Source organism: Solea senegalensis, linkage group LG21, assembly GCF_019176455.1.
Source record: "Solea senegalensis isolate Sse05_10M linkage group LG21, IFAPA_SoseM_1, whole genome shotgun sequence".
Lineage (NCBI taxonomy): Eukaryota > Metazoa > Chordata > Actinopteri > Pleuronectiformes > Soleidae > Solea > Solea senegalensis.
Window position 1 is genome coordinate 1,560,156 of NC_058040.1, and position 27,686 is coordinate 1,587,841.

A 27,686-nucleotide genomic window follows, 5' to 3' on the forward strand; every position below is an offset into this window, starting at 1 on the left:
TAACAACAGCAGCAGCAGCAATAACATCAGCAGCAGCAGTAACAACAGCAGCAGCAGCAGTAACAACAGCAGCAGCAGCAATAACATCAGCAGCAGCAGTAACAGCAGCAGCAGCAGCAGTAACAACAGCAGCAGCAGCAATAACATCAGCAGCAGCAACAGCAGTAACAACAGCAGCAGCAGCAGCAGCAGCAGCAGCAGCAGCAGTAACAACAGCAGCAGCAGCAATAACATCAGCAGCAGCGTAACAACAGCAGCAGCAGCAGCAGTAACAACAGCAGCAGCAATAACATCAGCAGCAGCAGTAACAACAGCAGCAGCAGCAGCAGTAACAACAGCAGCAGCAGCAGCAGTAACAGCAACAGCAGCAGCAGTAACAACAGCAGCAGCAGCAGCAGCAGCAGCAGCAGCAGCAACAACAGCAGCAGCAGCAATAACATCAGCAGCAGCAGTAACAACAGCATCAGCATCAGTAACAGCATCATCATCATCATCAGCAGCAGCAGCAGCATCATCAGCAGCAGCAGCATCATCAGTAACAGCAGTATCAGCAGCAGCAGCAGCAGCAGCACAGCATTATCAGCAGCAGCAGCATCATCAGCAGCAGCAGCAGCAGTAACAGCAGCAGTAACAGCATCATCATCAGCAGCAGCAGCAGCAGCAGTCAGCAGCAGCAGCATCATCATCAGCAGCAGTAGCAGCATGATCAGCAGCAGGCAGCAGCAGCAGTAACAGCAGCAGCAGCAGCATCATCAGCATCAACAGCAGCAGCAGCAGTAACAGCAGCAGCAGCAGCAGTATAAGCATCAGCAGCAGCAGCAGCAGCAGTAACAGCATCAGCAGTAACAGCATCAGCAGCAGCAGCAGCGTCGTCTCTCCACACTGAAGCAGGTTAATAGGAGACACATGACGTCCACAGATGTGTGTGAGGGTTTGTTTTGTCAGAAAATGCATGAGAAAGAAAGAAAAGGAAAAAAAGAAAAAGAAATAATTTATAATTCATAGAATAATTAGTTTGGTCTGAGCTGGTGTTTCTTCATCATTCTCACACAGTCTGTGTTTTTAATCTCACTGACTTCATGTCGTCCTCCACTCATAAAATAACAACTTTCACTGAATTCTGACCTTTAATTTGTGGTGTTTATGGTCAGAAACGACCATTGAAAATGGGTAAAGCTACGATATGTTCATTCAACAGCTGAAAAGCATTTACACTCACACAACCACTTTGATTGAACGATGAAGTTTGTATTGGACTCAACATTTGACATTTAGATGTTCCTGGTCATAAATGACCACCATTGAAGATGAATGGGTGAGACGACACTACACTCACAGACACCTTCACTTTCATGGAATTTTGAGTGGTTTATTCGACTTCGATTCAGAAGTGACCACTATTGGTAAATGAATGGGTTAGACTGATTCATGTTCATTAAGCACATGAAAAACACAGCCACGCATAATGTTTTCATTGAATTTTATTGTGGTTTATTCTACTGAAAATACCATTCATTTAAGATTCTTCTGTCAGAAGTCAACACACACACACACGCACACACACACACACACACATCCTTCTATATTTCACTGTAAACACAATCATGTGATTCATACGTTTCACCATTCAATCCTATTAACACGTGTGTGTGTGTGTGTGTGTGTGTGTGTGTGTGTGTGTGTGTGTGTGTGTGTGTGTGTGTGTGACTCACCTCTCCTCCTCTAATGGACCAGGCTCCAGCTTTCACTCTATAACTCTGTTATGATGATGATGATGATGATGATGGTGACATCGTGTGATTAATGAATCCATGAAATCGGGATGAGAAATGTCACTTGTGTGTGTGTGTGTGCGTGTGTGTCTGTGTGTGTGCATTATCTCTGCTTGTGTCTCGTCTGTGGTTCATAATAATGGAAACCAAATGTTGCCTCCACCTTTAATGGACGAGTGTTGACGAGTGTTGATGCACAGTGATCGGACCATAATGGCCCCGTCATCGCTTCATGTTTGTCCAGCTCTGCTTTCAGTGTGTGTGTGTGTGTTCCCTGTTGACGTTGTGTTGCCTAAAGTCCCCTAACATTCACTTGTTCATCTACAGAAGTTCCTACAGTGCAGGAAGTTCAGGAAGAGCTTAAAGCTGCAGTATGTAACTCCTCTAGAAGGCTGAACGTTATCTGTCATTTATGTTTCAGAGAACTGGGGTTAACTCCTTAACCTAAACGTATGGATCAACAGTCGTTTCATGTCACTTGCGTTTCAGAGAACTGGGGTTAACACCTTAACCTAAATTTCCCGCATCACTCTGTGTTTTTTTAAGTTACATACTGCAGCTTTAAATGCAACATTGTTTTCCTCAAAGACAAATAAATAATTTAAATTTAAGATTTCCATCATAAATTCATTTCTTGAGTAATAAAAATTTTTTTTTAAAGAAGTGATTCTCAGTCATGTCAGATAATTATCTAACTCGCTACACCTGCGTTGCCCCGCCCACTTCCTCAGCTGCAGCCATTCACTCGTTACTCCCTCACTTTGTATAAACACTGGTCCATGGGCACAGGTCATGGTTTTTGTCTTTTAGCTTCATTGAAACCTTGAGGAGAAACATTTTAAGCTTGTAAAATAACTAGAATGTGACATTGTGCTGTGTGTGGTCGTTTCATGTGTCACACTTTTAAACTCTGCAAACATCTGCTGAGTCATGTCAGAGCTGTCCAGACCTTTGAGAGAGGTTTAGGTCTCTGATCCAACATCTACTTACTTACTTTATCTTTTAATCCCAGTTTATTCTTATTTCAATCACAGTAAACAGAACATTTTCCCTTTTGTTGAAGAGAAGAGAAAATAAGTGGTTTGGAAAATAAATAAGTGGTTTGGACACAAACAGAGTCCTCTCAGATGTCATCAGATGAATTTTGTCATGTGAGATAAGCAGTTGACACAGTTCTGACTGTTTCTGAAGTTAATTATAGTTTTCCATTCCACTGGTCAAAAACCAACATAGTCAAATACCCAAATAAACCGGTCATAAACCTGTCTAAACCCAGGTAAAACATGTCAAATCCATTTCTATATATTAAAAACCCAGTTTAAACTAAGTAAAAATGGGTCAAAAAGTAATACAAATGGGATAAATTGGTAAAAACCCAATCAAATCGGTGTAAGTTAACTCTTATAAGACTGTCCAGTGACTCTATAAACACAGCTTGTCAAAACCCTGTAAAATGGGTCAAAATGGTAAAAATCTGGTTTAATGAGTCAAAACCCATTTAAATGAGTTAATCTGGTGAAAACTCTATTAAAATTCGGATAAAATGACCAAAAAAACTATTTAACCCGAGGTAGAACAGGTCAAAAACCCACTTAAACAAAAAGGTAAAAATGGGTCAAAATAAATACAAATGGGTTAAAGTTGTAAAAAGTCGTTCAAACAGGTCACATCTATAATCAAAACCCATTTAAATGGGTTAAAGTGGTGAAAAACCTGTTAAAATCCAGGTAAAACCCATTGAAACCAATGGATCCACTGGATGAAAACACAGTGACTGATCTTCTTCATTGAAACATCAATGTGACGTCACTAATTCTGCTCCTTTGATCCGTTGGCTGGAAACGAGCGGTGGAGTGGAGGAGTAGAGGAGTGTGTGAGCGGAGTGTGACTCGTAACCCTCAGTCCACTCCACACTGTTGCCTCACTGTTACCTCACTGTGGACGTCCTGTGAGTGAACAACAGCTGTGACGTGTTCACTTTTCTCTAGAAACCCTGAGGAAACCATCAATCAGCTGAGAAGCAGCTGATCAACGTTACACTGCAGCAAATCATTGGAACATGTTTATTCTTTGTCCTCGATAATGAATTCTGAATAACACTCCTGAAACAATACAGTTTTAAGGAGAGTGGATACATAGATGCTGTCTTCCTTAACTAAGTTTGAGCTAAGTTTAAACTAACTTTGAACAGATAAATACTGTCTTCTTTTAGCTAAGATTTGTCTGGATAGATAGATACTTCTTTAAGCTAAGTTTAAACTAACTTTGAGCAGATATATACTGTCTTCTTTTAGCTAATATTTGTCTGGATAGATAGTGCTAAGTTTAAACTAACTTTGAACAGATAGATACTCCTTAAGATTTGTCTAGATAGATAGTTAAAGCTAAGTTTAAACTAACTTTGAACAGATATATACTGTCTTCTTTAGCTAAGATTTGTCTGATAGATAGATACTTTAAGCTAAGTTTAAACTAACTTTGAACAGATAAATAATGTCTTCTTTTAGCTAAGATTTGTCTAGATAGATAGTTACTCCTTAAGCTAAGTTTAAACTAACTTTGAACAGATAGATACTGTCTTCTTGTAGCTAAGATTTGTCTAGATAGATAGTTACTTCTTAAGCTAAGTTTAAACTAACTTTGAACAGATAAATACTGTCTTCTTTTAGCTAAGATTTGTCTAGATAGATAGTTACTTCTTAAGCTAAGTTTAAACTAACTTTGAACAGATAAATACTGTCTTCTTTTAGCTAAGATTTGTCTAGATAGATAGTTACTTCTTAAGCTAAGTTTAAACTAACTTTGAACAGATAGATAGCCTACTGTCGTCTTTTAGCTAAGTCTAAGCTAGCTTGGCTTGACAGATAGATGAGCACCATTTCAAATGAATGGTTAAGACTGTTAAGTTATGAAAAACACCAATTTCATTACATTTAGAAAGGTTGTGTAGGTGGGTGTGGCCCAAAACCACAAATGAAATGACGTTTTTGTGCGATGTGACACAAAAACCTACCCGTGTGTGTGTGTGTGTGTGTGTGTGTGTGTCATCTTCTAAGGTTCTGCAGAGATGGAGTCTGACATTTAACAATGTCACACAAGAGCCTCGAGCACAACAGCTACTTTCTAACAGGATAACGTCCATACTATTGGATTACTCTCTCTGTCTGTCTGTCTCTCTCTTTCTGTCTCTCTGTCTGTCTCTCACTCACTCTCTCTGTCTGTCTGTCTGTTTGTCTCTCTCTCTCTCTCTCTCTGTCTGTCTCTCACTCGCTCTCTGTCTGTCTCTCTGTCTGTTTGTCTATGGTCTCTGTCTCTCTGTCTGTCTGTCTCTCTCTCTGTCTGTCTCTCACTTGCTCTCTCTCTCTCTGTCTGTCTGTCTGTCTGTCTGTTTGTCTCTCTATCTGTCCTTTCACATGATCAGGGGACACAAACAGAGCACAGAGACATAAATATTTAATCTAATATTTTAATAAACAATAAATGAGGACACTCTAAAGTTAACAGTCTCTGCTGCCGTCACTGCTCCATGTCTCCTCACGGTGGCGCTGTTCAGGGAGTTTACACACACACACACAGTGTTATGGGAGTTTAGTTCTGTGTGCGTTTCCAGTGCAGTTTTGTTGCTGCAGGTGCAGAGAACTCACAACACAATAATATCAATCTCATCACTCATTAACATATGAAATTCAATTGAATTTTAATGGTTCATTTAACACACGTGTTTCTGTTACATTTAAATAAAGGCTGTGTAATCTGTTTGAATTATTCACAGCACTTTTCTTCCCCAGTGACCGTGAGTTCACTTGTGTGTAAAGTCACTAACACACACGACGTACATGCACCAGCGTCCCGAGACTCATTATTATTGAACGTCTCTTTAACTACAGATGTGCTTAATGTGTCGCACATACATACTATATATTACACTGTTTATACTGTTTATACATTTTTTATTTACTTTTACTGTACAAAACACACCGACTACCATTACATCTGCCTTTTGTTGCACTATTTGTATTGTTATTTGTGTTGTATATTTTAGGATTCAATTTTAGTAATTTTTTGTATTTTAGTGTTAGTATTAGGAAATGTCTGTTGTGTCTGTGCACTTTAACTGTTTTCTCTGCGGGCGAATGAGAAACATCCTCTCGATTCTTTTTATGTCTGGTACATGTGAAGAATTGACAATAAAGCTGACTTTGACACTAATATACACTAACAGTCCAATAATATGACTGTGTTTTTTGTTTCTCTGTGCAGGAGGAATTATTCTCACGATCATGAACATCGTGTATATTCACTTCATCTCTTTTGACACAAACGTTCACCTGGACTCGAGGATCAGCTGATCAGCCCACTGTTCATGGTCAGAATATCTTACTAACACAGAGATGGAATCCTTTTGTCATTTAGTATAAACGTTCACTTGGACTGAAGTATGAACTCACTTGATTGTCAGGGTCGAATATCATATCTATTTATGTATGTATATATATATATATATATAGATATAGATAGATATATATCTATATATATATATAAACAGTACATATGTATATACAGTATATATATAGATAGATATACTAGATATAGATATACAGTACATTTTCTTTGACTAATCATCATAAATTCTTGGTTTAACAATAACAGAATCAGTTGAACACATGTTCACTTGGACTGAGGTATGAAGTGAATTGATTATTCACAGTCAAACATCATATATGGTCGCTGTGACCTTATGTGGATATTTCCTTTTATGTTAAGAAAGTCTGAAGGGGATCCTTTCAAATTTGTTACAAACGTTCACTTGGACTGAGGTATGAAGTGAATTGATCGTCATGGTCTCTGTGACCTTTGTACGTCTAATGAATGGATTATTTTAGGAATATTTTTTTGGCAGCCTAAAGTCACTGCGACCTCAGAAATCTGTTTATTTTCCACACAATCGTTACAATAACTCAGAAACGCCATGAAAACAATCATTTGAACTGTAGCACAAACGTTCACTTGGACTCACAAGTGACTTCATTGTCATGGTCAAAAGTCATGATCTCTGTGACCTTAGTAACTAAATACAACTAAACACTGGATTATTTTAAGAAAGCTTTGACACAATCCTTATCATAACTAACACAAACGTTCACTTGTACTGACTGATTTAAATTTGGGTGGTCAAAGGTCAACTGCAATGTTATTATCTTCATATCATTCACAGATTACTGTCGATAAATCTCAAGAAAAGACCAAAACCATTGGTACATAGGTGCGATAATGGATTGTTAAACACATGTTTGTTCGGACATTTAAAAATGAAAGAAACACTCGCAGGAAACATGAGGCAGTGAATCTGCTCCTCTGTGTCTGTCTGGCAACAAATGTGCTAAAGTGATTTTACACACAAGCTGCATTTGACAGCTTTTCATCAGCTTTTCATCAGCGTGTGCGGGTGTGTGCGCGGGTGTGTTGTCGGCCTGTCAGCAGCTGGTGTCTGTGATGTCACTGAAGCTGCTGCTGCTGAAGTGATTTATGAACCGTTGCTGAATGTACAGAGTCACATGGCAGAGGCTTAATGTGGCGTCATAAGAAAGACATTAAAAAGCCAATACCATAATGTCCCGGGGCTGTAAATCCATCACCATAAAATCACAGGAAATAACAGAGGACTTTCACTCTTCGACCGGCGTGAGGTCGTCTGAGTCACGCCGGTCTTTGGGAATTACACGATCAAACTTCTCCAGAAACTGCTCTTTCAATCAATCATTCAATCCTGAAATGACTAAACAAAGAACAGCTTCTCATTACATTGAGACAGAAGGTTAAATGTGTCTTCTGTGAGATATTAACCGTGATAAACAACACATCCCACTCCTCACTTAATTATCACCTTTCATTTGATCGTTTATTCATTTAATGTGATAATGGTTTTCTGGCTCAGTCTTTTGGAAAAAGAACAGTGGAATATTTTTTTTTTTCTTTCACATATTTATTCAGGTCAAATGTCACCAAAGCAAAGATAATTCCCCTGTGACATAGAACAGTGACGGTAAATGATTTCATGATTGTGTGAGTGCTCACAGTGGATCCACCCACTGCCTCTGAAACAACAAGCAAACACAGTCACTGTCACATTTACAAAAGTCTGTGTTTAACCCTTCAAATCAACACAGAAGCACAGCAACACGTCTCTCACTGAATCACAAAATCATTTCCTTTTCTTTCTTTGTTTTCAATTCAAACTGATTTTTTTATTGTCAACTGTAAAACACATAAAAGTCCATTCATGCTCAACATCACGTGTGTGTGTGTGTGTGTGTGTGAGTGTGCGAGGACGAGGGATGTAACAATATGATCAATTTCACAAAATCTGTCTTTTAAAATCTGCTGGTGCATTCCAGTTACATCAGAAGTGGGAACTGTGGCTGATTTCCTGTGAACGAACGCGTACAATCCTTGTCCTGTGTCGAGGTTTGTGAGGTTGCTCCGAACTTTCCTGAGTTGGAAATCTTTGGAAAACGTATAGTATTCTGAATATTCCTGACCTCAACTGGAACACACTGCTTTATCCCACGCTTACCCATCATCCTCTGGGTCTCCTGTCACTGCCTCAACATGGGAAAGAACATGAATATAGAATAAAAGAAAGAGACAAATATTTGTGAAATTGTGGATGTGGACGCACCAGCAGCTTTTAAATCTGATATGTCGGAACATTTCCGGCTTTTTTCTGTGTCAGGAAATGAGAAAGGACTGTGACGACCTGCACGTCTCCGAATATTAGACTGACGTCCTGAAGAAATGAGCGTGAAAGAAAGAACTGGAGTCAAGCAAAAAGGAAGTGTTTAGAAACCTCAGCAGAACATGAAGACCAAGATCTACGTCCGGATTCAGAAGGTTCGTAAACGTGAAGGAATGGAATCACTGGATCTGATATCAGGAAATCCAGGGTTCTCCTAGTCCTGGTCCCAGGTCCGTGTCAGGAAGAGCATCCGGCATAAAAAAGTGCTGCAAAATCAACGATGACGATCACTGGAGACATACGAGGACACAAGGGATGGATGATCTGCTGTGGCCTAAATCACTTCTGTTACTAAACGTGATCACATCAGGACTTTGTCATATTGTTACATCCCCGTGTGTGGATCTGAGATTCCAGCTGAAAACATGAAGAAAACAGCTCAGAGCTTTAGCAGGAATAAATAAGAGAGTGTGTGAGTGTCAGAGACATGTGTGTGTGAGTGTTTTTGGCCACATTATCTGTGATAAATGACATTTAGACATATTTGTTCTCTTCCAGTAAAACCCTCAGGCTCCTCGAGACACAAATGCACAGAAGCACATACGCCGTCTTCGTGAGGCTGAATGCAGACCCTGTTGTCCTCTTGACTTCTGTTTTCCTAATGTGATCAAATTATGCTCTTCAGAGTCACTGAACATACAATTACACTGTATTCGGAAATAACATTAAAGATAATTGATTTGGCCACTTTGCTGTGGTTTTCCAAAGTCTCCATCTTTGTGGGAGCGGCTGTGACTCAGCCGACGGACAAAATGGATGCAGTCTCCTCCTTTTTTTGAGTGTTTACATCGATTTTGTGAGCGAGGTCAGTCCTGGTCAAAAACATGAAGAAGTGGTTTCTGATGACAAACTCCTCTTCAGAAGAACGTACCCTTGCTATCTCTGCACAGAATCCTCTTGAAGGCTCTCCTGAAATCCTTGTTGAAGATGGTGTAGATGACCGGGTTGAGGCAGGAGTTGCAGTAGCCAATCCAGAAGAAGAACTTGAACAGAGGGTTAGGTATGCTGCAAGTCTCGGGACACACTGCCTGGAGGGAGTAAGTGAAGAAGAAGGGGAACCAGCAGATCACAAACACTCCCATCACTACGGCCAAGACAAACGTGAACCTCTTCTCCCTGTTGACCAAGGCCTTACGACGGGAAACCAAAGTCACCTGGATCGCAGGATTTCCTGCAGAAACCAGTTTAGTGCCGGATGATGTTATCATTGTGCCTTTGTACCTGGTGGCCAGGTTTAACACCTGCACTTTGAATCCTTTGCTTTGGCTTAATCTTAAGGTTTGCTCATCAGTTTTTCCTCTCTCTTTGTCGTCGTCCTCTCCGAGAACACCTTCCTCACCCATGTCCAGCTCAGAACCGGAGCTGGAGGTGTTGTCTGGGAGCACCTCCCTCCGCCCGTCAGGATGTCTCTGAGCGGTCTTGCGTGGAACGGCTGAGAAGACTTGGTTGTCACACTCAAGGATTGAAGAGGACGAGTTTGGAGCCGCTCCTGAACTCGAGCGAGGACACTGCAGAGCGGCGTCACTCGCGGTGCTCTCGTTGGGTTTCTGAAGCGTGGCAGAATCCAAGCAAGACAATTTGTGGATGGACCTCTCTCGCTGGCTGGCAGTCGTTCCTCCTCCGTCCCCGTTCTGTTGCGATAACTTTGTCACGGGTTCTCTAGTCACTCTCGTTCTCCCTCCTCCTGTTGATTTCTGCTTCAGCCCCGGTGAGCACCGCGTGTGCTGCTTAGCGATCTGGTAAATCCTCATATACACCAGGATCATTATCACGCAGGGGACAAAGAACGACCCGATGGTGGAGTAGAGGATATACCAGCGCTCGTTGTTTAGTTCACAAACTTCTTCACCTCCTTCACTCTTATCCAGGGAAAGAAGAGGCGGGAAAGAGATGACAGCAGAGATCAGCCAGACCACGATAATGCCCGCCTTGATGCGTGCGGGAGTACGTTTGGCGCCGTACGACACGGGCCTCGATATTGACAGGTAGCGGTCCAGTGCTATCGCACACAGGTGGACAATGGAGGAGGTGCAGAAGAGAACGTCCAGCGCCAGGTAGATCTCACACCAAATGGAGCTGAACGCCCAGTAGCCCTGCAACTCGTTTGCCAGAGAAAAGGGAATAATGAGCGTGGCGACTAAAATGTCCGCTGCAGCCAGAGACACCAAGAACAGGTTCTGAGCCCCCTTCAGGGAACGAGATGTCAGGACAGCAATGATGACCAGGATGTTGCCAACGATCGTCACGATCATCATGACGGTGATGGCGACCGCGAAGGCTGCGGTGGCCTGCGGGGTGTAGGGCGGCGTCCTGACGGTGCTGCGGTTGCAGGGTCGGGTGCCGGAGATGAAGCTGATGTTCCTGGTCTGGAGTCCGCTGAGCTCTGACAGACAGGGAGCATCTGGAGCAGCGGCCATGACGGCGACGGTGAAGTTGATCAATTGTGGAGGCGGAGACACAACGGAGCAAAGCGTCGAACATAAACCATGGAGACGCGCGACGTCTCCGGACTGAGGACCATTGACAGGTTAAGGTGAAGCCATGCGATGTTCACACCGAGAGGGAGATCTACAACACAGAGACACAATATACAACAATGAATATTAATATGTTGATATATTAGAGTCGCCCCCTGGTGGCTAACTTCGTCTTCCATCCCACTTCCTGGGATTCACATTTTTAAAACCATGAAGAAACTACGCCCATACGATAACAATAATATCAGTCACATTACAGTCATCGTTCATCTGTTGTTTTCAGCTGCTACGACACATTTATGCTGATTCATTGAACACAGAGTGACACAACAGTTTATGAAACACTCTGCTGCAATAAAGAAGAAATAAACGGTGCAGGGAAGCATTTAGGAGGAATTAGGGCGGGTTTGTGCTTTTCTTTTTCCAAAATACGCTAATTATTTTCATTTATACCAGTTGATTGGTTTAACTAAGAGCTCATTTTGAGCAGGTTGTAGGTCCAGTGTGTAAGAATGAGTGACATCTAATGGTGAGAGTGCCGATTGCACAAACAGATTTGGACACATGGAGCGTTCCATTTGTAGTAGGATTTGATGAGGAATGGAACACGTCCATTTCCACCTCAGAAATCTGCGTTCAGGACGTGTGTTAGGATGTTTGTGTGCACGTGGAACGACTTTCCCGACTCAGCTGTGGAATGCTGTGAACTTCCAGCTCCGACTTCCGAGTTCTGAGGTAAAGGGAACGCAGAATGATTAATTGGACTCTTTACTTTTAACGCATCAGATCTTACCGTCGATAAAAGGCTTACTCTAAATCAGTGATGTTTTTATTGTAAAGTGATTATACACTTATACAAACATACTTGTGGGCAGTTCATTCAATTTCCGCCTCCTAAATGTTACACACTGGACCTTTAAAATCTCATTAAACCACTGAAGCTTCACATCTGGACAACGTCACAAACTATAAGTGACCATAACTCACGACAGACGGCGACGAGGAACGATGTTTATTATTTTAAAACTGTTTATATCCCTTTTTGCAGCATCAGAGGAATTAAAAAATATATAAAATTAGCATTCTGTGCATTTATGAGATATGAATAAATACATATTCATACAGTAAATGCAGATATTTGTTATGTAACAAGCGTTGCACAATGTAACAGAGATTTAAAACATTTTAGAGACAAGTATTTGTCATTAAACGTGACTTAATGTCCGTTTATTTGTGTTATTGTGTTATTTTTGCAGAGTCACAGCAGTGAAGCTGAAACTAACGCAGCTTTGTGTTTTTTTCCAAAAAACTACTTTCATTTTTGCTGAAAATATAATGAAATCTCATTAAATCACCAGTGATCTACACAGAAACTCTCGTGTGTTTCCAAGAAATCCATTAATAACTGAATAAAAGATTCAGTCAAAACGTGAACAGAATCATAAAAACAGAAGATTGTAAAGTTACCGGAGTATGAAGAGCTTCATCGTCCTCACCACAAACAATCAAAGTTCATTTTATCCAAAATGTCCGGGGATATAAAGACAGAAACGTCCACATAAATGTCCACAGACACCGAGGAGAAGAAGAAGAAGAAGAAGAAGAAGAAGAAAAATGCAGCTTCAGGGGGGAAAAAGGAGAGAGCGACGACTAAAACGTCAGAGAAAAATAAATAAATAACAAGAAGCAGATGAGAAGATTTGTGTGTGTGTTTAAGATGCTCAGTCTCATCCCTGGTTACTGAAGACACTGAGAGACGCTGAGAGACGCTGAGAGACGCTGAGAGACGCTCTGCTGTGAGGCGACACACAGGAACACTGTCCACACACACACACACAGAGAGAGAGAGAGAGAGAGAGAGAGGGTGGTACAGCTGTTCTTCAACAAGCACTTAAGCAGTTCATCAGGTATGAGGTTCTGCCTCATTAAGACCAGGTTTTGGTCTCATGAGACAAGATCAGAAAACGTCCTAAAGAGCTTGTGTGTGCAGACATTTTCTTCATCTTGTCTTCAGAACCTGTCTTCAGAAAAAACAGGGATTTTTCGGTACCTTTAAGACCTGGTTTTAGGGTAAGATGTGGGTTAAGTTTACTTTGTTGTGATGGCTGAGGTTGAGGTATGATGTGTCCTCAGTAACATATAAAAACAAGAGTGAGTGTGTGTGTGTGTGTGTGTGTGTGTGTATAGCAGGTATGTTGTGGGGACCTAAACATGAGGACACACTCACATAACAGGGACAAAAATGAAGTCCCCATAGAATATTATTACATTTTCAGGTGAAGGCTGTTGTGTGGTCGTGTGGACCAGGTTTAGTCTGATTCCACACCTGTAAACCAGCATCTGCATCCACTATTCAATCTACTGGTAATACTCCACCATCTAGTGGTGTGGATGAGTTAGTACAACAATCACTCTTGTCTCCTACTGTTACCTCCCAGAATTCAAAAATATAAATAAAAATGACTTTCTTTTATCTATTATTATTGTTGTTTTGTTATCTTATGCAGAAAACTTGTAAGATAGTTTGTAAACGGAGATCAGAGTGGAGTAAGTCTGAACCCACGCTTGAGTTTGGTTTGTTTTTATTCAGAAAACAGAAGAACACACTGTAGTTAGAAGTCTTTCCTAAACACCACAGTGCATATTAATCTCGCTTATCAAAAATATTATTAATTAAAAGTTTTTTCTCTCGAGTGACAGTAGTGATTCTCACAGACGTTCATTTATGAGACGCATTTATTTGTATTTGTCCTTTTTCCAGTCACCAGTTTTTTTGTGTTTTAATATATAAAAATATGTTTGTTGTGATTATCAGGAAGGGAGGGAGGGGGCGGGGCTAGAGAAGTTCTACGTAATTAGCGGGGAACAGGCCGTAGTGTCCGTCAGGTCCGTAACCTCTCCACCAACCCTCGTCCACCATCTCTATTCCAGATATGATGTCCTCGGGGTCAAAGGTTATCTCAGTGTCGTCCACTGTGAGAGAGGCAAAAACAACGCATTACACGTGTGTGCATGTGCATGTGTGTGTGTGTGCGTGCGTGTGCGTGCGTGCATGCGCGTGTGCGTGTGTGCGGTTACACACCAGCCTGGTAGTCGTACAGAGCTCTGGCGCAGATGTTCTGACCGTTAGCGTCGTCTCCTCCACTGCGATCTTCAGCCTTTTTATTCATTTAAGACAAAGAAACAAATATTTCACGGTGTTTGTATTAAAGACACCATGACACTGTCTCAGCAGGTCAGAGGTCAGAGGTCAGAGTGGACTCACCGTGCCAAAGTGGTGCTCGACGTTCTCATACAGGTCCTCCACTGTTGCCGTTGATGGAGTTCCTGGTGTTTGTGCAGCAGCTTCATACAGGTCCTCCTCTGCAGATGAAACATTTACTCTAGATTTCTCAGAATTTGACTTATATACGTATTTTTCGCAGATGAAAGAAAACAAACAGTGTAGGTTTCCAAAAACACCGGTCACATGTGGATAAAAAGACTTTATTTGGAATTTAGAACTGCAGTCCACTTTCATATATTAGTATTTGCGTGTTTTTGCAGGTTTTTCTTACCTGGAGTGGGTTCATCATCAAACTCATCGGACCACTCGTCCTCCACTGCTGTGAGGACACAGAGGTCAGAGACACACACACACGTTTTTAAACCTGATGTGTCAACATTTCTAACCACAATAGTGAATTAGTGTATCATATTATATGTATGTGTATATATATACACACATACATATGTATATATACATATATACACATACATATGTATATATACATATACACATATATATGTGTATATGTATATACACATATATGTGTATATATACATATATGTGTATATATGTATATACATATATATGTGTATATGTATATATACATATATATGTATATACGTATATATACATATATACACATATATGTATATATACACATATATGTGTATATATGTATATACATATATATGTGTATATGTACATATATGTGTATATATGTATATACGTATATATACATATATACACATATATGTATATATACACATATATGTGTATATATGTATATACATATATATGTGTATATGTATATATACATATATATGTATATACGTATATATACATATATACACATATATGTATATATACACATATATGTGTATATATGTATATACATATATATGTGTATATGTACATATATGTGTATATATGTATATACATATATATGTGTATATGTATATATACATATATATGTATATACGTATATATACATATATACACATATATGTATATATACACATATATGTGTATATATGTATATATATATGTATATACATATGTGTATATACATATATATGTGAGATGGTTGTTCCTCTGTTTGTCCTGTGATGGACTGATGACTAGATAACTGATCATCCCACAAGTGTCTCACTGAGGACACACAGGTGTCTCACAGAGGACACACAGGTGTCTCACTGAGGACACAGGTGTGTGCGGCGCCATCTTACATGTTGTTTGGTTGAGAAATGTGAGAGATGTTGGTGATTGTGTGGTGACGGTGTGTGAGGTGCGTCTGACCTGCACCCTGAACAGGTGAACTGGGGACCTCTAGTGGTTCAGAAGACACCACTGCAGCCGGGGAATAAGACATGACAGGTGAGATGTGACGGACGGGGGACAGTGGACGGACAGGAGCGGCCATGAAGGACGCAGAGGGAGGAAAGCGGGGCTGCGTCGGTGTTTCTGTTTCTCTCTCAAAGGATTTCTGAGACGTGAACACACTCTGCAGTTTCCCTGAAGGACACAGGACAGACGTCACTGATGTCCAATCACCACGTCCACGTTCGTCGGCGTTTGTTTGAAGTCACATGTTTGTGTTGTTCACCTGGTTTGTGTGACGTGGGAGACGAGACGTCGCCGGAGACGTGGAAACTCTGCTCCCTCTGTTTGAAAATGTCTCTGGGATTAAAAGATCTCTGAGAAATCAGGGATTTAGCTTCCTGTGGAGGACAGACAGGCAGGCAGACAGGCAGGCAGGCAGGCAGACAGACAGGCAGACATGCAAACAGACAGACAGATGTTTGAGGAGGACGTTGCTGGAGTAAATACCACGTGTGTTTTTACTCACGTCAGCTTTCTGCACAGATGGAGCAGATCTGATGCTCGTCCTCTTCATTTCTTTCTGCTGCTGATTCTGAAACACACACAGTTTATGTGTGTGTGTGTGTGTGTGCATGTGTGTGTACGTGTGTCCAGGTATTACTAATGTTGTGGGGACCTAAACCTGTTTACATAGTCACATTATGGGGACTTGTCTTCCTTGTGGGGACAAAAAGCAAGTCCCCATAATGTAAATTACTACATTTTAAGGTGAAGATATGTTTTAAGGTTAGGATGAGATTGAGATTAGGGTTAGGGTTAGGATTAGGATTAGGCCAGTAGTAATTGTGGTTATGGTTAGGGTAAGTCTCCAGGAAATGAATGTAAGTCAATGCAATGTCCCCTCATGTCATGAATGTCGAACATGTGTGTGTGTGTGTGTGTGTGTGTGTGTCGCGGTGTGTGTGTGTGTGTGTGTGAGTGTGTGTGTGTGTGTGTGTGTCCGTGTGTGTGTGTGTGTTCTCACCTGTCTCTGTTGCTCTCTCTCTCTCTCTTCCTCTTCCCTTTGATTCTGATAAATCCTGAAAACAGAAACAAATCTTTACAGTGAAGCAGAATTATTGATCATGTATTGATTGAAGTTACATTAGATTAGATAGAAACTTTATTGGGAAATAGAATTCAAATGTAAATTAAATGACTTAATCTATTAATGATCTAATCAGTTTGATATTGATTGACGTGATTACTTTACAGATGAAACCAAACTTTTAACATAATATTGTAATACTTATATTTCACTTTCTTGTATTTATTTTTCCTCATGTGTTTATGTCTTTTTCCACATTAATATTCCTGTTTTTTGTTGTTTTCCTTGTAATTTATAAACAGTATATGTTTTTATCATGATGGGAATCTATTATTGATGTAAGCATTAAAAAGCATTTAGCATGGCGTTAGTCTTCCTACCATCTCTGTACTTGGTAAATGGTACTAGTACTAGTAGTAGTAGTAGTAGTAGTTGTAGTACTAGTCGTCGCTCCATTCCCGATCACATGATCTGAGTGTCGGTCTGACTCAGATTTATTATGATTCACACACTCATAAACCCTGAGTCCTGCAGCTGAAGATCAGTTGAGTGGTTTTGTCTCTTGTGTCCTGGTCCTGGTCCTGATGGTCTCACCTCTCCTGCTGGATCCTCTCCGCTCTCTCCTTGGTCAGCTTCTCCCTCTCCCTCGTCTGCCTCTCCTCCACCTCCTCCCTCTCCCTCTCCACCCTCTGTCTCTCCACCTGCGCTCGTCTGTTCTCCTCCTGATGACGCAGCTCCTCGTCCCTCTGAGGACGACATGTCTCAGTCAGTGAGACAACACGAGACAAGACGTTTGACCTCTGACCTCAGCTGCACCATTTGTTTTTCTTTTATAAAATGAGCAAATAAATGAAAGTGAAGTTAAAAACTAAAGACAAACCTGGGTCTGGACCCAGAAATCGTCCTTTTTAGTTTGCTGGATTTCCTCCACGGCGTTGACCTTACGATACACTGAGCCCTGGAGAAGCAGCACAGGTCCATTATAATGTGTGTGTGTGTGTGTGTGTGCACGTGTGTGTGTGTAAACGCGTGTGTGTGTGTATGTGTGTGTGGTCTCACCACAGGTCCTCTTGGTGCGTCTCTGTACTCTGTCTGTTTGTGGAAATTAAAGTTGGCTCCAGACGCTTTGGCCACTTTGGACAGGATTGTCTCTGGCTCCACGTCGTCCTCTGTGCGGGCGTTGATGGTCACATGGGCTCCCTGCGATCACACACACACATATACACATGTACATATTTACATATTTACAGATGTCACACACACACACAGAGAACACGGAGCTACCATGATTGTATTATTACAGAATCAGCAAAGAATCAGTGTTCTCTGTGTAAACATGGAAACAGTTTTTGTGAAAGGAAACTGACGTGTAAAGCACTCACTCTCCCACACACTCACTCACTCACTCTCCCACACCAAAGCCCACATCACACACACAGGAGCTGCTGGTCCTCTGCTGCCTCCTGTGGTCACTTTGTGTCACTGAGGTCAATCTGAACAAAGGACTTTAAATGTCAGAGTCAAAATAAGACATGTGAACATAGTGATGGAGGCAGCAGTGTGCGTGTGTGTGTGTGTGTGTGTGTGCATGTGTGTGTGTGTGTGCTGGCGGTGTGTGTGTGTGTGTGTGTGTGTGTATGCGTGTGTGCATGTGTGTGTGTATGTACATGTGTGTGTGTGTGATGTGTGTGTGTATGTACATGTGTGTGTGTGTGTGGGACACTGGTGTGTGTGGTCTTAGTTTCTTTACTTGTCCTGTTAGATCTTAGTGCTGCATTTGACACCATTGATCATGATATTCTACTGCAGAGATTGGAGCAGACTCTTGGTATCACAGGTGCTGCCCTCTGCTGGTTTAAATCATACTTATCTGATAGATTCCAGTTTGTTCACGTTAATGATAAAGCCTCACTACAAACACAAATTAATTGTGGAGTTCCACAAGGCTCAGTGCTTGGGCCTATACTTTTTACCTTATATATGCTTCCTCTAGGGAACATTATTAACATTATTATTACACAACATACACTTTCATTGTTATGCAGATGACACACAGCTATATTTATCAATGAGGTCAGATGAAATAAATCAGGTTGTTCAACTCCAGGAATGTCTCAGAGACATTAAGTCCTGGATGACCTGTAACTTTCTACTTTTAAACTTTTATACTCGGCCCTAAACACCTCAGAGAAAAACTTTCTGATCACATTGTCACTTTAGATGACATCACCCTGGTTTCCAGTTCCACTGTGAGGAACCTTGGAGTTACTTTTGACCAGGAAATGTCATTTGATTCACACATAAAACTCATTTCCAGAACAGCATTCTTCCACCTGCGGAACATTATGAAAATTAGAAACATTCTGTCTTTACAGGATGCTGAAAAACTAGTTCATGCTTTTGTTAATCTAGATTAGATTACTGTAACTCCTTATTAGCAGGATGTTCTAACAAGTCTGTTAGAATCCTTCAGTTCATTCAAAATGCTGCAGCACGAGTTCTGACAGGAACTAGAAAGAGAGACCATATAACTCCAGTGTTAGCTTCTCTACACTGGCTCCACCCACAGTTTAGAATTCAATTTAAAATCCTCCTCCTCACGTACAAAGCACTTAATGGTCACGCCCCTTCATACCTGAAAGACCTAGTCTTACCCTATCACCCTAATAGACCACTTAGGTCACAAAATACAGGTTTACTTGTGGTTCCCAGAGTCTGTAAGAGTAGAATGGGAGGCAGAGCCTTTAGCTACCAGGCTCCTCTCCTGTGGAACCAGCTCCAAATGATAGTTCGGGAGGCGGAGCCTCTCTCTGTATTTAAAGTTAAACTTCAAACTTTCCTTTTTGATAAAGCTTATAGTTAGAGCTGGTTCAGGGAAACCTGGACCATAAGACCTTCCCTCTCTCTCTCTCTGTATTCTCATCATGCAGGTTGCAGGATCAAGATCCAGTTTTCGAGGCTACGCTCATCGTCACCATTATTATTATTTTGTAATTTAAAAGTCGATATCAGTAACTGTATAAACTTGTAACTTGATACAGTTGTTGTGTATCTGCTGCTGGTCTCTCTCTCTCTTCTGTCTCTCCCTCATCTCCCTCTTGTCCTTTCTCTCCCCCCTTTCTGTCCCCCACCTCTCCACTGTCCCCCATTTTTCCTTTCACCCCAACCGGTCGAGGCAGATGACCGCACATCTCTGAGTCTGGTTCTGTCAGAGATTTCTTCTTCTGTTAAGAGGGAGTTTTTTCTCTCCACTGATGCCTAGTGTTTGCTCATTGTGTGAACTGTTGTGTTTCTCTGCTCTCCTTGATGTTGTCTATGTACAGACCTGAGATCATGTATGTTATGATTTGGTGCTATACAAATAAAATTGAATTGAATTGTGTGTGGGACACTGAGTGTGTGTGTGTGTGTGTGGGAGAGAGTGCGTTTGTGTGTGTGTGTGTGTGTGGGAGACTGAGTGAGTGTGTGAGTGTGTGAGGTGTGTGTGTGTGTGTGTGTGTGTGGTGTGTGTGTGTGTGTGTGTGTGTGTGTGTGTGTGAGTGAGTGGTTTACAAACTTCAGTTTCCTGTTGTTACAGTCCGTCTCACACTGAGATAAAGACGTGAACATGTGACTCAGATACTTAACCTGACGTAGATTTTATCACATTAAGTCTTTAGTGACGTGGTTAAAATAAAAGATTCCCCTTGTGTCTGGTTCTCACATATTAAAGTACAGTATGTGATAAATGTACAGAAACTCACCTTTAAGAAACTGGCCATGGAGCCTACGTGGTTAGCACAGATTCCTTTACGAGAGTCTTTCACTCCTTCACCTGTCTGTTACACACACACACACGCACACACACGCACACACAGTTCAATGACGTGTGTCAGACACGTTCATGTCTGTCTGATGCAGAAAAACATTAAAGAACAGAGACATAAGTTAATTCAAACTGAACTCAATAACTTTGATATAGGCTTAAATCATTTAATCTTAATCAGAAAGCTTGTCTTAGTATGTGTGCGTGTGTGTGCGTGTGTGTGCGTGTGTGTGTCTTACCCAGTTAATGAGGACATATTTGGGCAGACCAGAGTTTGGATCCTGGACACGACAGAAAGCGTACATGACCTTCCCACTGTTCAGCTCCTCCACCATCTCCTCTAAACCTCCTTCTACACACACACACACACACACACACTTTCCCATGATCCTCCTTGTTGTTGTGACATAAATGAAGCTTTTTCTTTAGCTGAAAATAAAGTTTGCATCATCAACTCAAACACAACTCTAAATAATAAAAAGATTAAAGTCATGTGAAGAGAAGAACTCAACATACCCTCACAGGCCAACACGTTCCACTTTGTAAAGGTTTATCATGTTTGTGTCATTGTTTTAAGATAAAAATAACCTTAGATTGTGCCACTATATCTACTTGAACAAAGTTATATAAATATCCTTTATTTAATATTGGGCAAAGGCTCATTGAGATTAAACTCAGACACGTGACAGGTACCAGGTTCTATCACTGATGGAAGAGGAAAAGCAACTTTAATTCTCTTCAACCTTTGGTTCTGGTGTCACTCGTCTTTTGCTCACGTGGTCAAATGAAGAACAAACTTAAAGTCACCATGACGCTGCAGTTTTGTCTGATTCACATTCTCTCACAGAATCAGCTTAAATTTTAGCAGTTTATTGTGTATTTATGTGGGAGAGTGAGTGAGTGAGTGTGTGTGTGTGTGTGTGTGTGTGTGTGTGTGGTGTGTGTGTGTGTGCGTGTGTGTGGGAGAGTGAATGAGTGAGTGTGTGTGTGTGTGTGTGGGAGAGTGAGTGAGTGAGTGTGTGTTTGTGTGTGTGTGTGTGTGTGAGAGTGAGTGGTTTACAAAAGTGTGTCTCAGTGAGATAAACACATGATCACGTTAAACTTAAACTGACGCAGATTTTATGACATAAGCCTTTAGTTAAGTGATTCTGCTGTGTTTTCACTGAGACTGATCCTCCATCATGTTTCAGTCTGGTTCTGGTTCTGGTTCTGGTTCTGGTTTTGGTTCTGGTTCTTCACCTCAGGGAGTAAAATGTGCAGAGAAGTGCTCACCTCCTGTTTCTGCCAGTCTGATGTCGTTACTGTTCCCTTCATACGTGAACAGAGCCCTGTGAGGACAGAGGACACATGTGAGGGCAGAGGACACATGTGAGGACAGACACATGTGAGGACAGAGGACACATGTGAGGACAGAGGACACGTAGAGGACACAGAGAGACAGTGGAGACAGTGACAGACGAGGACAGAGGAGACACATGTGAGGACACAGACATGTGAGGGACAATGACAGAGGACACATGAGGACAGGAGACATGTGAGGGCAGACACTGGGAGGACACATGTGACATTTGAGGGCAGAGGACATGTGAGACAGAGGACGTGAGGGGACACATGTGAGGACGAGACATGTGAGGACAGAATACACATGTGAGGACAGAATACACATGTGAGGACAGACGACATGTGAGGGCACGAGAGGACACAGCAGGACACATGTGAGGGACATGTGAGACGCGTGAGGGCAGAGGACACATGTGGGAGACAGAAGACACAGAGGACAGAGGACACAGGAGGACAGAGAGACATGTGAGGGGCAGAGGACACATGTGAGGACAGAAGACATGTGAGGACAGAGGACAGAGGACACATGTGAGAGACAAGACTGAGGGCAGAAGACACGTGAGGACAGAGGACACATGTGAGGACACAGGACACATGTGAAGACAGAGGACACATGTGAGGACAGAGGAGACATGTGAGGACAGAGGACACATGTGAGGACACAGGACACATGTGAGGACAGACAAGACATGTGAGGGCAGAAGACAGGAGGACACATGTGGAGGACACATGTGAGAGGACACATGTGAGGACAGAGGAGACATGTGAAGACAGAGGACACATGTGAGGACAGAGACACATGAGGACAGACACACATGTGAGGACAGAGGACACATGTGAGGACACATGTGAGGACGAGGACATGTGAGACAGAGGACACACAGAGACACATGTGAGGACAGAGGACACATGTGAGGACAGACGACATGTGAGGGCAGAGGACACGGAGGACAGGACGAGACATTTGAGGGCAGAGGTCACATGTGAGGACAGAGGACACATGTGAGGACACGGGACACATATGAAGACAGAGGACAGAGGAGACATGTGAGGACAGAATACACATGTGAGGACAGGTGAGGACGGAGGACACCGTGGTGAGCACAGAGACATGTGAGGACAGAGGAGGCGTGTGAGGAGACAAGACATGTGAGGGCAGAGGACACTTGTGAGGACAGACGAGATATCTGTGGGAAGAGGACACATGTGAGGACACAGGACAAATGTGAGGACAGACGAGACATGTGAGGGCAGAAGACACATGAGGACAGAGGACACATGTGAGGACAGAGGACACATGAAGACAGAGGACACATGTGAGGACAGAATACACATGTGAGGACAGAGGACACCGTGTGAGCACAGAGGAGACATGTGAGGACAGAGGAGACGTTTGAGGACAGGGGTGTGGACAGGTGTCACTCAGATAATAATAAGGAAGTGAAGTCTCTTTTTAAAACTCACCAGTTTGTGTCTGACTTGCCGTCCACCACCTCTTTATACGCCGCCATGAGCGCCGTGCCATTCTTATTCAGGTTCACAGACATTTTAGTCCACGTGTCCTCGGCCACGGTCCTAACACACACACACACACACACACACAACCTCCTTGAGAAGAAGTGGCGACAAAAACAAACTAAACCAAAATAAAAAACACACACACAATAATCTCAGGTGTGAGAATAAAAGTGTGAGAGCAGAGAGTGAGCGTCGGTGTCACCTCCTTCGTTCACTGTGAAACAGGTCAGGGGAGAAAACACAAACCTGACAAACAACATTCTTACACAACAAGTCACCTGTGGAATAATCTCAGCTCATCACAGTCTAAAAAAACATCTGCACGCCTTAAAAAACTGAACTATATTAAAAAGTTAAATAACAAGAAATATGTGTCTTTCCTAAATGGATGAAATATTCCTTTAATTAAAAGTTACTGACTTTGGTGTGGGAGAGTGAGCGGTTTATAAACTTCAGTCTCCTCTCGTGTCACTCCTGTTTCACAGTGTTACACTATTGTTGACATTAATGTGAATGCACACACACACTCAGTGTGTGAGGGGCTGACAGATGATCCTGTTAGTAAATGAAAGGGTGATTGATGGACTGAAGCTCAAGAGCAAATTACCCCCTGGGGCAATAACATACCCCGCCCCCCTCCCTCTCTGCTTATCTGCTCTGACGTTACATTGTCCTTCACACCTCCACTGTGTGTGTGTGTGTGTGTGTGTGTGTGTGTGTGTGTGTGTGTTGCCACTTTAAGACTTTTTCTCTGTCATAAACAGGACCAGTCAAGGAGACCAAAACCTGGTCCTAATGAGGCAGAACCTCATTTCTGTGGTTTAATGAAAGTCAATACAGAGTCTTGAGAAAATAGCTGCTCAAACCTCTGTGTGTGTGTGTGTGTGTGGGGTGGGGGGCATTTTGTCTGATTACCACAACTTTAAATGGCTTTTTTCACATATAAGACTTGGTTAAGTTAAGGGTTACGGTTAAGGGTAAAAGGGAATACATTATGCCTATGATGTGTCCTCACTAAGAGATTGTGTGTGTGATGTAGATAATGGCGCCCGACAAATAACAACAAACTCACAACAAACTGTCTTAACAGTTTAGTTACAGAGTCTCATTGTCTCATTTCCTCTTGGTTTCTTTGCTGTAATGAGCTCAAAAGCTGTCAACACACACACGCACACACACGCACACACACTTGCACGCGCACACACGCGCACACACACACACACAGGTCTCAGCATTGACTTCCATTCATTTCAACAGACTAAAATAAGTCTTATCACCAACTACAGTTCAAATCTGGTTCTGGTCTCCATGAGGACATGAGTTGTCATTCACACTGGTCTCAAACCAGTTTAAACCCGGGATTAAACTAGTTTTTGTCCAGTGTGTGTGTGTGTGTGTGAGTGTGAGCACCAGCTCCACGCTCCAGTTTCACGCCGACATCTCGAGCCGGACCAGATGTGACGAACCTGAGACCGACATCGGCCCCGGCGCTCACAGCTGGTTTGTGCGTTGCAGGACACACAAACCCAACTGTAACTGTAACTGTAACGTCTCTCACCGTCTCACAAATCCAGACACACACACACACACACACACACACACACACACACACACACACACACACACAGAGCAGCAGCAGCAGCAGCTGTGTACATCAGCAGGAGGTTGATACAGTGGGGCCTCAGAGTTTGACTTTGGCTCAAGTCCAGACACAGAAGATCCTCTTCCCTAAAGCAGGACATATGTGTGTGTGTGTGTGTGTGTGTGTGTGTGTGTGTGTTGGGGGCTGCATACCTCTGCTCAGTCGTAACCCCCAAAAACAGCCTCCTACTGTAACTGTAGGTCAGTGTCGTTGAACTCCTGCTCCAGTTAGCAGTTCAAGAGAAAACACATGTGATTGCGTGTGTATATGTTCATTCATTCATAAATTTATTCATTCACGAGTGTGTGTGTGTTTAAGAGATTTGAGTGTGTATGGGGAGGAAATCCCTCTTTTGTTTCCTGAGGAGGCCGAGAGTGTGTGTTTAATGAAGGATGAACACGTTTCCCTCTGACAGCTGGAAGGACACACACAAGCACACACACAGACACACACGTACACTCGCACACACACACATGCACACACTCACACACACACACTGCATGCATGCACACTCGCACACACACAGACACACTGCATACACTACACACACACACATACATGCACCTACACACTGCACACACTCCACACACACACACACACACACCGCACACACACACACACACATGCACTCCACACACACACACACACATGACCACACCACAGACACACCGTACAACACACATGCACATACATGCACACGCACACACACACTTGCACACACACACATACACTCACACACACATTTCGCACACACACACACTGCATGCACTCACACCCTGCGTACTTCACACGCACACACTCGCACACACACACACACGTACACTCACGTACACACACTCGCACACACCCAGACGTGAAATTCTTTGTGCTCAACGTTTTCACCGCGTTTCTGAATCGCTGCATCGTGGCTAACAGCTAGGCTAACGTCTGGGTCTGACTCCATTCCTCACCTTTAGAAATTCCATGTTCTGACTATAAGTGGAACGCAGCGTGACACGTGCAATACTCGCTGTCACCATTAGATGTCACTAACTCTTACACACTGGACCTTTAACCAGCTCTAAACTCTAGAAGTCTGACTATAAATGGAACGTACCATTTACAGATGTAAAGCAGTATCAAAAATAAAGTATAGAAGCATAGAATAAGAAATACAAGAAATTTTTTACAAGAAAAAAACTAATAATAATTAGGATTATTCAGATTTAAGAAGCTGAAAAATCACACAAACTGGTTTTAATTCTTAAAAAAACACTGGTATATAGATAGTGAACTGTGAAATGAGATCAAACTGTGTGGTGTCTTCATTGTACAAACAGACATCACAACACTGATTAATTGTCTTTATTTTCACAGACGCAGACACATGTGCTTCAAATATCCAGATGTTGCAGTGGTTTGATAAAATGCTTTTTGTGGCTGGATCAATGTTCGCCGGTGAAATCTGAGCTGAAGATATGAAACACAGTGAAGTCTCTAAAAGAGGACACGATGGATGTGATTCAACTCCAGCTTCAGAGTCTTCAGATAACAGTTTTCACTTTTCAAAAAGTTGCTACAAGAACATTTCCATGGCCACAGTGCTGCTGTTATTGTAAGAGTGTAACTTGTGGGAGGCAGAGCTGAACAAAGAGAGTTCAGAGCAACCTTGAGACAGAGGAGAAAACAAACAAAGACACAGAGGGAGGGTTCACCAAGCTGTAGGCGCTAATTACCACCAGGTTAATCTCCACAGGGAGGCTGCTATTTAATTGCAAGTGGGGGCATTAGTGTGTGTGTGTGTGTGTGTGAGAGAGTGATTACAATGCATGTGTATTTAAATTCAAACAACTTTATTTGTCCCACTAGGAGCAATTGTTTGAATATTTCCTTAGCATATCATGTAACCAATAGCAATAAAAAGTCAATAAATGTGTGTTTTCAGAGTCAAACAGCAGTAAATACCTCCTGAAAACAAATCCTGGAATGTTCATTTGCAGATGTTCTTAGAGAATCTCTTCACGCTGAAGTTGTCTGAGAGAAAAGGGAATAAAAAAGACAACATCATGGCTGCCAGCAGCAACACGACGTATTTCAGCCACTTAACAAAAAGCTCACCCTATAAAATCTAGGTAGGTTTAAGCCTAAAATGAAAATGTGTTTAAACCACTTTATCTCACTGTTTAACAGGAAAGTGAAGTTTGTAAACCACTCACAGAAAATCAGTGATTTTAACATCACACACACACACACACACACACACACAGGAGTTATTTTGTCACTTCTGCATTTAAAATCCTTCATTTAGATTTACTTCAGTGAGAAGTAACCGTGAGACAGAGACGTGAACTATGTTCTTAAGACATAATAGACTTAAACTGGCGTAGATTTTATGAAGTTAAGTGGTTAAATCTGTATGTTAGCATCTGGGCTTTAAGCTACTTCTGGCACAGTACGTGCAGCATATAAGCAAACCTTTAACACAAATCCGAACTGTCTCTTTAAAGTTGAGCAGAGTTTGTGAATGATTTGCTGCCACAGACAGAAAAAACTGCGCCTTTAATAACAAATCTGTGTTTCCTCAGCAAACAAACGGCGTCTACCTGTTGTTCCTGATCAGGGATCAGTACTTCAGTGAAGTGTCCTGCGGGGGCGCTGCTGAGCGGATCCAGGCTGTATGA

At 42.1% G+C, this 27,686-nt stretch overlaps 2 protein-coding genes across 3 annotated transcripts; both read right to left on the minus strand.

Moving 5' to 3' along the window:
- Positions 1 to 8,050: 8,050 nt before the first annotated feature.
- LOC122757993 (alpha-2A adrenergic receptor-like) lies at positions 8,051 to 13,220 on the minus strand. The gene is made up of 2 exons (XM_044011767.1): positions 12,513 to 13,220; positions 8,051 to 11,136 (listed from the first exon to the last, which is right to left on the minus strand). Exon 2 carries the CDS (start codon positions 10,983 to 10,985, stop codon positions 9,426 to 9,428), a length of 1,560 nt encoding a protein of 519 aa, XP_043867702.1. The 5' UTR covers positions 10,986 to 11,136; positions 12,513 to 13,220; the 3' UTR covers positions 8,051 to 9,425.
- Positions 13,221 to 13,610: 390 nt separating this feature from the next.
- Positions 13,611 to 27,669, minus strand: LOC122758447 (drebrin-like protein). 2 transcript variants are annotated; one of them, XM_044012643.1, is made up of 17 exons: positions 27,609 to 27,669; positions 26,971 to 27,039; positions 23,331 to 23,441; positions 21,798 to 21,853; positions 20,765 to 20,877; positions 20,464 to 20,538; positions 17,780 to 17,920; positions 17,601 to 17,678; positions 17,315 to 17,466; positions 16,658 to 16,712; positions 16,160 to 16,225; positions 15,917 to 16,031; positions 15,610 to 15,825; positions 14,603 to 14,647; positions 14,311 to 14,408; positions 14,128 to 14,203; positions 13,611 to 14,018 (listed from the first exon to the last, which is right to left on the minus strand). In XM_044012643.1, the coding sequence occupies exons 2-17, from the start codon at positions 26,997 to 26,999 to the stop codon at positions 13,882 to 13,884; spliced, it is 1,563 nt and encodes a 520-aa protein (XP_043868578.1). In that variant the 5' UTR covers positions 27,000 to 27,039; positions 27,609 to 27,669; the 3' UTR covers positions 13,611 to 13,881. The 2 variants fall into 2 exon arrangements, with proteins under 2 accessions (XP_043868578.1, XP_043868577.1); XM_044012642.1 differs by having other exon boundaries at positions 14,603 to 14,650.
- Between the last annotated feature and the right edge of the window lie 17 nt (positions 27,670 to 27,686).

Excerpts from the sequence above, each read along its gene's own strand:
- LOC122758447 (XM_044012642.1), bottom strand. The coding sequence starts at position 26,999 with ATGAACATTCCAGGATTTGTTTTCAGGAG. Across the intron at positions 16,032-16,159 it reads CATCTGTGCAGAAAGCTGAC|GAAGCTAAATCCCTGATTTC; the intron begins GTGAGTAAAAAC and ends TGTCCTCCACAG. Across the intron at positions 14,409-14,602 it reads TGATGATGAACCCACTCCAG|AGGAGGACCTGTATGAAGCT; the intron begins GTAAGAAAAACC and ends TTTCATCTGCAG.
- LOC122757993 (XM_044011767.1), bottom strand. The coding sequence starts at position 10,985 with ATGGCCGCTGCTCCAGATGCTCCCTGTCTGTCAGAGCTCAGCGGACTC.